The sequence below is a fragment of the Neomonachus schauinslandi genome, chromosome 16 (assembly GCF_002201575.2).
Source record: "Neomonachus schauinslandi chromosome 16, ASM220157v2, whole genome shotgun sequence".
NCBI classification, from domain to species: Eukaryota; Metazoa; Chordata; class Mammalia; order Carnivora; family Phocidae; genus Neomonachus; species Neomonachus schauinslandi.
The window spans coordinates 222196-233318 of NC_058418.1; the positions used below are offsets into that span (position 1 = coordinate 222196).

Genomic DNA, 11123 nt, shown 5'->3' on the forward strand with positions numbered 1-11123 from the left:
GGGGGGGGGGGGTGGGAGAGGGAGAAGCAGGCTTCCCACAGAGCAGGGAGCCCGATGAGGGGCTCGATCCCAGGACCCTGGGATCGTGACCTGAGCCGAAGGTGGACGCTCAACGACTGAGCCACCCAGGCGCCCCCCATGATATGTTCTGACACAACAAAAGGTGTTTTAATTTCTTTTAAAATGAAAAAAGAAATCAAATCCGAACTTTGTCTTTATACCAATGCAGTCACAAAATATAGTTTCTTTTTAATGAAGGGCCCACAAAAGTCCTGGTGAGGCCCAGTGTAAAACAGTATGAGGGTTAAGATAAACTGGGAGGACTCCCAATGATTTCCTGATTTCAAAACCTATTAAAAAGCTACAGTAAATCAAGACAGTGTGGTACTGACTTACGGATAGATTTACAGACCAATGGAAAAGAATTCAGAGTCCAGAAATAAACCCATATATCTGTGCTCAACTTCTTTTTTTGAAAGATTTTATTTATTCATTTGAGACACAGAGATACAGAGAGAGAGCATGAGCAGGGGGAGAGGCATAGGGAGAGGGAGAAGCAGGCTCCCCACTGAGCCAGGAGCCCGATGTAGGGCTCGATCCCAGGACCCTGTGATCATGACCTGAGCTGAAGGCAGACCCTTAACCATCTGAGCCACCCAGGCGCCCCATGTTCGCTCAACTTATTTTCAACAAGGATGCCAAGACCATTCAATAGGGGAAATAATCTTTTCAACAAATGGCGGTGCTAACGTACATTTATACGATGTACAAAAGAGATTTAAGTTAAGACAGCATATAGCCTAAATTTGCTAAATAAAACACACAAAACTCCAAGAACAAAAATCAAATAGGGCCGGGATAACTGGATTTCCACATGCAAAAGAATGATCTGAGGCAAAACAACCCCAAACTAGGGTGCGTGGGTGGCTCAGCCGGTTAAGCCTCTTGCTCTTGGGTTCGGCTCAGGTCAAGATCTCATGGGTTGTGGGATCAGGCTCCTCTCCCATCGGGAAAGCCTGTTTGAAGACTCCCTCTGCCCCTGCCCGCACTCCTTCTCTCACGTAAATAAATAAATCTTAACAAAAACAAACAAACAACAATAAAAACACAAAGAAAAAGAGAACCAAAACATGCACACAAAAACCCTGTGGGATGTGATGCTATCCCTGAGAAAGGAACCATCTCGTGTAGAAAGCGATTAACAAAACACAAGGGAAAAACAGACATGGTGGGTGTGGTGGTCCAGGGACCCTTCTTTTACCTGTCATGTCTTCAATTCTACAGCAACAAGTTTCAAGTCACCCCTCCTGAAAGATTCCCTGTGTGCCCCTAAACCCCTAACTGGGGAGAGCACAACCACCATACCCCCCCTCACCTGCAAGGAAATGTCATTGATCTGAACATCATCGGTGCTCCATTTCCCAAACAGCTTGATGTCAGGGGTCTCCGCCACTGCAGGTGCAGCTGTCTCCCACTCGGTCATCCTAGGAATACAAACTGTCAGAGCCCAGACACACCCACCACTGTGTGGCTGGCCCGCACGCTGTAAATCGGGAAGTTATGTGGAACCAAGAAAGGCTGTAAACATCGGGGTCCATCTTTCTGAGTCCTAGAAAAACCACTTAGCTGTCATGTAAGCAAGAAGCATCTCTCTCTCACCAAGGACCCCGGGAACCAAGAGCTGGCAGGCCCGGGTCAACAGCTGCTGCACGGACCATTATCTGGAACGGAAATGCCAAATACCCTGACACTGCATCCGCTCGAGTTCAAACCCCAGCCACATCATTAACGAGCTCTGCCACGCTGGGAGAGTCAAACTGCTTTAGACTCTGCTTCCTCTTGAATTAAATGGAAACGTTAATCTGCCATCAAGGATCACTACACGAGGGGCACCTGGGTGGCTCAGTCGGTTGAGCAACTGCCTTCGGCTCAGGTCATGACCCCAGGGACCTGGGATCGAGCCCCGCATCAGGCTCCCTGCTCCGCGGGAAGCCTGCTTCTCCCTCTCCCACTCCCCGTGCTTGTGTTCCTGCTCTCACTATCTCTCTGTCAAATAAATAAATTAAAAAAAAAAAAAGATCACTACACGAATTCTGCACATTATCAAGGCAAAGGCTCAAGAACGTACTAGGATCTGCTACTAAAGAGAAAACCGTGTACATGCCGGAGAGTGCATCATGTATCTAAGAATAACGGAAACCTCCTATCTCAACTCACCACTGCAGGGGCCAAACCCATATTCCCGAGCCCCGCCGCGGGGCAAAGGTACGGAGGTGGCGGGACACCAAGGAAAGCGTAACTTTCCTGCGCCTCCGCGTTCCTCAGCACGTTTTCCGGAGAAAGAGAGAAAACCCCCCACCCAAGGAAAGCCCCGAGCCTCGGGGGTCGCTCATGGCTCCTCGGAAAATCCTGAATCATTCCTCGGTCCCCCGGACCCGGCGACGGCCTCACCTGAGGGCGCAGCCGGGACGTCACAATCGATTAGCGTGCACCACGCGCCGCCCTGGCACAGACAGGAAGAGAGCGCGAACCGCGGACCGAAGCTTTTAAAGGGGGTGAAAACTTCCGGGTCAGTGGGGACGACGCGTGTGCAAAAAAGACACCGTATACTCAAGGACCAATCCGAAACAAGAATGTAAAGGCGCCCTCTGGACCAAACGGAATACGTAAATCCCCTGCGCAAGCGCACTTGAGAAGTGGCCCCACAAGTGTGCCTGGCGGATGTTCTAACATCCAGTACTTGCCCGTTCTTGGGGGCCCTTGCACAAGCGCAGAGATCTCCCTGAGGCCAAGGCCGCCATGTCTAGTGAGGGCAAAAGTCAGGCTCGGGCTCTTCGCCCTCCGGGGCCGCTGACTTCACGCTCCACCTGACGCCGGTTTCGAGTGCGGTAGCCCTTTCGGCACCTCTCATTCTTCGTCCAGGTCACGGCCGCTTCACAGACAAGCGCAGCTGCAGGCTCGGGGAGGAGGAGTGGGCCTGGTGGTCACGACTGCCCTCCGCTGGTCCTGGCTTCCACGTGCATGCCCGAGTTCCTCTAGTGGGTCGGCCTCCCCCCCACGCCCCACGCACGCTCGGGTTGCTGAGGGCCTGAGCCTCGTAGAGGGGACCCTTTCCGGCTTGACCTCTCTTCATCCCATGCCAGGGTACCCCCATCATCTCTCTACGCCCCCTGCAATTCCTGCCGCCTTTCATCGCGTGCGGGCGGAGGTTGGGGAGGAGCCCTGGACCTGGGGCCAGGGGCTGTGCCCAGCAGGTGAACTGGGGGGACAGCCTCCACTCTGTTTGATGCATCTGGGTCCTGTGTTGATTCCGAGGTCACTGGAGGGGTGCAGGGGGTCGGCTCTGGTGGCGGCTGTAGCCCCACCCATTGACCAGGTGGCTAGCCTGAAGAGTTTGTGCCTGCAGGGGCGCCTGGGTGGCTCAGTCGTTAAGCGTCTGCCTTCGGCTCAGGTCATGATCCCAGGGTCCTGGGATCGAGCCCCGCATCAGGCTCCTTGCTCGGCGGGAAGCCTGCTTCTCCCTCTCCCACTCCCCTGCTTGTGTTTCCTCTCTTGCTGCAGTCTCTCTCTGTCAAATAAATAAAATCTGTAAAAGAGGGGCGCCTGGGTGGCTCAGTTGGTTAAGGGTCTGCCTTCGGCTCAGGTCATGATCCCGGAGTCCTGGGATCGAGTCCCACATCGGGCTCCCGGCTCAGCGGGGAGCCTGCTTCTCCCTCTGACCCTCTCCCCTCTCATGTTGTTTCTCTGCCTCTCTTTCTCTCTAATAAATAAATAAAATCTTAAAAAATAAAAAAATAAAATCTGTAAAAGAAAAAAGTTTGTGCCTGCAACTTCACACACCCCGCCTGTTTGGCGACTCCTCCACCCCCTCCCTGGAGTGGAGCTGGGACCTGGACTAAGTCCAGGTGGGCTCCCCAGAGGCAGCGACCGCTGTGGTTGCTCACCCATACTGGCTGGCAGGAGGACAATGCGGCGGCATCTGGTGGAGATTTTCTCCAGGGCTGCATGGGGCTCCTCACCTCCTGGTGCCTACCTCTGCCTCCAAGGGGATGCTCCCCCTAGCCAGACCCCAAGGAGCGCAGCCACTTGACTTAATAGGTCGTCTGTATATCCCCAGTGACCCCATTTGCCCACTGTCTGAGCATGCCCATAGCAGCTGCTCAGCATCTGCCTTGTTTACTGATTGACTGATTTTAAAGGCTAGCCCCTGCCCCTACCCCAATTTCAGGAGGGTTTCAGACCAGAGACTGGGCCCCATTGGACTGGTTTTTTTTGTTTGGGTTTTGCTTTTGTTTTGTTTTGTTTTGGTGCAAAATGGTGGTTTTATTAAAGCCCGGGGACAGGACCCGTGGGCAGAAGGAGCTGCTGCCCCCCAACCTGTCCCACTCCTCCCCCCACCCCGGCCCTGGACTTAGAAGGACACACCCTGAAGCTGGCTTGAGCATGGGATTAGATCCTGGGCTGCCCTGGGGGCACAGGAACTGCATCTGGACACCAAGACCCCCAGCCCCTGCAACCTGTGGCCCTTATCCCTGCACTCTGCCCTGTTATGTGCAAAGAGCAGCCTTGGCCTACCACTGGGGTCTGTGGGGGATGGCGAAGGGGTAAGTGGGCTCTTCCCTGGTCCTGGCAGGACCCTCTCTGATCCTTGGGGGCCCTCACTGGTGCTGGGGGAGGTCCCTGGGAAGGTGCTAACTGGGGAAAAGCAGGGAAGCTGAGAGAGGCAGAGGCACCAGTTACCCTCACACTCAGCAGGATCCAAAGGGAGGCTCCCAACCCTGCTTCTTTCTCCTGAAAAGCTGAGAGGGCCTCACCCCCCTAAACCTCAGTTTCCCCTTCAATATAGAAATGAGAACAGAATCAGGAGCACCTGGCTGGCTCAGTTGGTAGAGCATTCGACTCTAGATCTTAGGGTCATGAGTTTGAGCCCCTTGTTGGGCATGGAGCCTACTAAAAATACAACAAAACAAAAACAGGAAAAAAAAGAATGAGACAAGGCCAGTTTGGATCCTACGCCCTGGGCTACTGTCACTTGATAATAGACATCTTTTTTTTTTCTTAAGATTTATTAATTTATTTTAGAGAGCGTGACTGAGTGGGGGGAGGGGCAGAGGGAGAGAGAGACTCCACAAGGAGACTCCCCACTGAGCGGGGAGCCTGTTGTAGGACTTGATCCCAGGACCCTGAGATTATGACCTGAGCCAAAATCAAGAGTTGCCCACTTAACTGACTGAGCCACCCAGGCGCCCCAGATAATAGACACCTTTATAGAACTGCTGTGCACTGGAGAGCAGGAGAGAGTTCCTGCAGTAAAACCCCATAGTGTGAGAAGGGGGGGTTGTAACCTTGCAAACCTAAGATTCACATACCTCTTGGCAGGCGTGGGGTGGTCCAGCCTCCCCATCTCCAGGACACAGTGGAAGAGATCTGAAGCCTGACCCATCCATAGGTCTATGGATGTTGGCACTGTGTTCTTCAGCCTGAAGGGTGGAAAGTCTCTGCAGAGGCCACCTTCACTTCCTGGTGTATCATTTCCACTCTGGGCCCACCAGCCCTGACCATCTCTTCCGCCCTGTTTGTCTAACTGCTCTATGAAGGTAGACTGGCTTATTCCCTGCTGTATCCCCAGCTGCAAGCACTGAGTCTGGCACACAGTATCTGCCCATAAGTAACTTGAATAAATGATGGATGGGGGCGCCTGGGTGGCTCATTCGTTAAGCGTCTGCCTTCAGCTCAGGTCATGATTCTGGGGTCCTGGGATCGAGCCCCGCGTTGGGCTCCCTGCTCAGCGGGAAGCCTGCTTCTCTCTCTCCCACTCCCCCTGCTTGTGTTCCCTCTCTCGCTGTGTCTCTCTCTGTCAAATAAATAAATAAAATCTTAAAAAAAAAATAAATGATGGATGGATAGGCCAGTCTTCCCTAGTCCCTCATACACTCAGTGCTCCCACTCTGGGCTTCAGGCAGACATGGAGTGGCTGGTCCACCCTCCACCAGACACCAATTCCAGACCCAGGACTTTTAGTCATATTCAGAAGACCTGTTCAGAAGATCTCCTTACCTTGGTCTGCCCCTCTTCCTGGCCACCTCACAGTTGAGGTCAGTCCAGGGAAGCCGCTCCCTGACCCCAGGCTCCCAGGTGGGCATTAGGAGTCTAGGAATCCGATCTTACTCTTCAGAGCAACTGTATTAGGTGGGTTCCCCTATTTTATACATAGTCATGGAGGCCCAGAGAGGTACAACAAGCATATTTATTGCTTCTCCAACTCCTACAGTGCTGTTTCCTTCTCCCACGGCTCCTTGGCACACAAGAAGTTGATCTTTCCCACTGTCCTGGCCACCGACCAGCATGTGTAAAGCTGCGCTTACAAGGGTAGGTGGCTTGGCTGGGGTGCTGGTTACGAGAGTGAGAATTCTTAGGGCGCCTGGGTGGCTCAGTCATTAAGCGTCTGCCTTTGGTTCAGGTCATGGTCCCCGGGTCCTGGGATCGAGCCCCACATTGGGCTCCTTGCTCGGCGGGAAGCCTGCTTCTCCCTCTCCCACTAGCCCTGCGTGTGTTCCCTCTCTTGCTGTCTCGCTGTCAAATAAATAAAATCTTAAAAAAAAAAAAAAAAAGAGTGGGAATTCTAGACTTTAAGGCAGGGGCAGGTGCTTGGGCCAGTCCACTTGGCCAGGTGCTGGGTGGGCTAGCCTAAGCCCCTTCCCTAGTTTCAATTTGCTCAGCTGCAAATTAGAACCACATATTCAGGGTGGCTCTGTGGAATTGTAGGTGGGGATGGGGCAACAGGGCGGAACAGGGCTGGGATGGCAGTACTGGATCAGATCCAGACCTGTCCCCTCACCTGGGGCACTTGGGTGTAAAGAATAGAGGAGATGAGGTTTACCGGGAAACAAGTCTTCACCTCGCCCTCAAGTAAAGGCTGGGTGGGCAAGTAGGTTTGGCGCTCGCCATGGTAACCATGATGCTCAGTCCTAACCTTAACAGCCCGCTTATTCCTCCCCGGCCCCATTCTCCACCCAAGAAGGACCCGACTCAGAGTCCGGCTCTGATCGCGGGCGGAACTACATTTCCCTCAAGACCCCACGTTGGCTCCTACAGGCCTTTCCGACCGGTTCTTTCAAGCCCAAAACGGCGGGAAGAAGGCGCTGTGCCCCGGCCTCGTCTGGAGGTCGCTTCTTAGAGGGGAAAGGGATGCCGACCGCCGCGCCAGCTTGGAGAACCACCGAGATGGTCGTCCTCCAGCGCCCACAGTTGCCCACTCAGCGCCCCCGGGGGACGAGCGGCTGGACTCCGTGCACTTAAGGTCCGGGTGGGGCAGCGGAGGGGTCGGTTTGTTGGCTCCGCAGCGGAGGGGTGAGAGCTCTGATCCTGGCGGTTGCCGGAGTGGGCGCTGGCCTAGGGAGGACGAGCGGCTTGGGCAACTTACTGTGTCGGAGCCTCGGGTGCGCTCAGAGGGCCGGCGAGGGCTCCCGAGGAGCCGCTTAATTCCCCGGGGCCGCCCAGCGCCTGGGCACTTGGCAGAAGGCCTCCCCTTCAGCCCATCTGTGGGGGGGGGGGCGGGGGCGGAGGGGTGTCGCGTTGCTTCTGCGACAGGCAGGCAGGGCAGGTGAGGGGTTAGGACGAAGTCGAGCACTTGACTGAGACTGAGACCGGCTGCACTGGTTCAGCCCGGGATGCGTGGCTTTATTCCCTGGGCCTCAGTTTCCACACCTGGAAAGTTGTGAATAACACGAGCAACCACCTCACGGGGAGTTTGTGAGGTCCAGTCTCTTTCCCGGTGACTCTGGATCTGCATTTAAAGCCCTGCAGTGATTCTGAGCTCTCAAATTTGCAGATTCCTAAAGATCTGAAGGCTAAGAATTTGGTCCATACCTGGCTTCTTCTTTCTGAGCCCTCATTTCTCCATCTGTAAAATGGACGGGATATCGCCGCCTTTTAGACGTGGAGTGACGACTGAATGAGCCAATCCGTGTAACATTTTTTTTTTTTAAGATTTTATTTATTTGACAGAGAGAGATACAACGAGAGGAGGAACACAAGCAGGGGGAGTGGGAGAAGCAGGCTTCCCGCCAAGCAAGGAGCCCAATGCGGGGCTCGATCCCAGGATCCTGGAACCATGACCTGAGCCGAAGGCAGACGCTTAACGACTGAGCCACCCAGGCGCCCCTCCGTGTAACATTCTTAACACAGGGCTAGATGGTGCCTAACAGGCACTCTGAAAATTGTGGCTGCTTTTAAGTAATTTATAAAATGGGTTGTCCATTTAGCAGACATTTATAGAACTCTTGTTGTGTGTCAGGCTCCAGATGCTGCCCCAGCCATCTCCAGCTTTGGAGCTACCCCACTTGAGGCCCTAGTTCCTATAAAGCACTGCCCAAATCCTGGTCTCCACATACAGCATAATAAAATGTTTTTGGGGTGTTCTGTTACTCAGCAATAGATAACTCAGCCCAGGTGTTAGAGCAAGGGGATCGCTGATAGGTTGTACCGGCAAAAATGCGATGATGCACAGTATACTGTGAAGTCTGCTTTCTGTTTGGGTCTGGTCATTTTATAGAAATGAATACTAGAGGGGCGCCTGGGTGGCTCAGTTGGTTGAGCGACTGCCTTCGGCTCAGGTCATGATCCTGGAGTCCCTGGATCAAGTCCCGCATTTGGCTCCCTGCTCTCTGTCTCATTCTCTCTCAGATAAATAAATAAAATCTTAAAAAAAAAAAAAAAAAGAAATGGAATACTAGAATATGTGGCCTTTCATGTCTAGCTTTTTTCACTTAGCTCCCCATGCCTAGTCCCACTTTCCCCAAACGACCTTGCCTCTTGTATGTGCCATCTGTACTTCACGGTTTTCTTTACACTAGGGTTTCTTCACTTCAGCACTATTGACATTTTTGTCAAGGGGTGGGCGGTGGGGCTGTCCTGTGCATTTTACCACATGTTTAGCAGCATCCCTGGCTTCCAACCACTACATGGTAGTAGCTCCCCAACCCCAGTTATGACAACTAAAAATGTCTCCAGACATTGCCAAGTATTCCCCAGGGGGGCAAAACTCTCAGTTTGAGAACCACTGATTTATATCAACTCACTTGTTTTTGCTTAGATCCACTTATTGATAGGGAAACTTGACAACATCGACCAAAAATGTAAAACCAGGGCGCCTGGGTGGCTCAGTTGGTTAAGCGACTGCCTTCGGCTCAGGTCATGATCCTGGAGTCCCTGGATCGAGTCCCGCATCGGGCTCCCTGCTCAGCAGGGAGTCTGCTTCTCCCTCTGACCCTCCCCCCTCTCATGTGCTCTCTCTCATTCTCTCTCTGTCAAATAAATAAATAAATAAATCTTAAAAAAAAAAAAATGTAAAACCAGCCAGAAGAAGAAGGGAACTCCATGTGTAAATACCTGAACAGACTACTGTGGTTAAGTTGTGCTTGATGATGTTGAAGACAGAGGCTCTGGGCTTGCCCTCACTCTGACAAAAGAGATGGCTTAGAAAAATGTCAAAGATCTCCCAGGCCTTATGGAGACTGGTCCTTTCCTGCTTGCTGCCATAACAAATTACCACTAACTTAGTGGTTTAAAACAATACATACTTATTATCTTACAGCTCTGGAGATCAGAACTCCACAGTGAGACTTAGGAGCTAAAATCAAGGTGTAGGCAGGGCTGCGTTCCTTCTAGAGACTCCAGGGGAGAATCTAGGTTCTCTGTTTTCCAGGTTCTAAAGGCTGCTCACATTCCCTGTCTTGTGACCACACTACTCTGACCTCTGCTTCTATCATCACATCTCCTTCTCTGACTCTGAGTATCCCTCTTATAAGGACTACTGTGATTATATTGGACCCACCTGAATAATCTAGGATAATCTCCCTATCTCATGATTTTTTTTTAAAGATTTTATTTATTTATTTGACAGAGAGAGAGACAGCGAGAGAGGGAACACAAGCAGGGGGAATGGGAGAGGGAGAAGCAGGCTTCCCGCCGAGCAGGGAGCCTGATGTGGGGCTCGATCCCAGGACCCTGGGATCATGACCTGAGCCGAAGGCAGACGCTTAACGACTGAGCCACCCAGGTGCCCCTCTCATGATTTTTAATCACATCTGCAAAGTCCCTTTTGCCATATGAGGTAACATATTCACAGGTAGTGGGGATTAGAATGTGGACATCTTTGGGGGTCCATTATTTTGTCTACCACACACATACATTGGACTCTAAACCCAGGTCAGCAACAGTTCCCATCATGAGGCTGGCGCAGCCACCAAACAGCTAGCGTTGGGTGTGGCTTGTCAGATGGACAGTCCAGAAGTATGTACAGGGCAGCTGGTAATGAGGATAGGTCAGAGAGAGGCAAAAATCAGTAGGGGGCCAGTGGTCAGACAGGTGAGAGAGACAGAGGGGAGAGGAGGAACCAAGCCTAGAGAGACAAAGAGGTGACCCACCCCTGATCACCTCACCCACTGAGCCGGCTGCCTTCAGTTCCTGCTGAAATTCCTTTATGTCTCTCACCTTTTAACAGCTTTCAAGACTCTAGGAAATCTGCCCAAGCCATCCAGGGTTCCTCGGCTGCTGGGGTTTTCTTTCATGACTTCTGGCACCCTTTCCCCTCCTGGGAACTGCCTGTCTCTCCATTTCTCTTTGGCGCTTCCAGATCTTGCTGTTAGGATTCTGAATTGAAGGCCAGACCCAGGATGGAGGATCCAGCCCAGGGTGCTGAGCAGGGAACAGTCCCTGGGGCTGATTCCCAATGAACTGCCTTGGGACTTCAGGAGAAACCTGACGTGAAGCCAAGGTCCCTGGTGGAGGACAGTGCTGGGATATTCACCTCTCAGCCTCTCGAGAGGGACTTGTGTGAAGCGATGGCAGGTGGCCGGACAATTTTCCGGGGCGCAGGCTCCCAGGGCTGTGGCTTTGGCATGAGCCCCAGTCCAGCGACCTGACAATTCGAGGGAGCTGGATTCCTCGTGTGAGAGTCCCGCTTCCTGTCCAGTGCCCTGCATGACCCGGGTCTCACTCCTGAAGCCCCCTGTATCTGACCCATGAGTGTAGGGAGGTGCTTTCCTAGTGCTGCTCCCGGCATTAGACCCCCTCTTCCTCTCTAGAGAGACGGGAATGGCAGTTCATCTCCGGGTCGGACA

General features: G+C 52.8%; 1 protein-coding gene across 2 annotated transcripts in view; it reads right to left on the minus strand.

Annotated features, from left to right (window-relative positions):
* RPS5 (ribosomal protein S5) overlaps positions 1-2600 on the minus strand; it is a 6706-nt gene extending 4106 nt beyond the window's left edge. Inside the window, exons 1-2 of one of the 2 annotated variants that reach the window (XM_021691849.1) lie at positions 2452-2600; positions 1376-1484 (exon numbers count right to left, since the gene is read on the minus strand). In XM_021691849.1, coding sequence (XP_021547524.1) covers positions 1376-1483 — 108 coding nt within the window. In that variant the 5' untranslated portion in view covers position 1484; positions 2452-2600. Of the gene's footprint in view, positions 1-1375; positions 1794-2451 lie in introns of those variants that run through there. The other variant, XM_044911412.1, reaches the window with a different exon arrangement.
* Positions 2601-11123: the final 8523 nt, after the last annotated feature.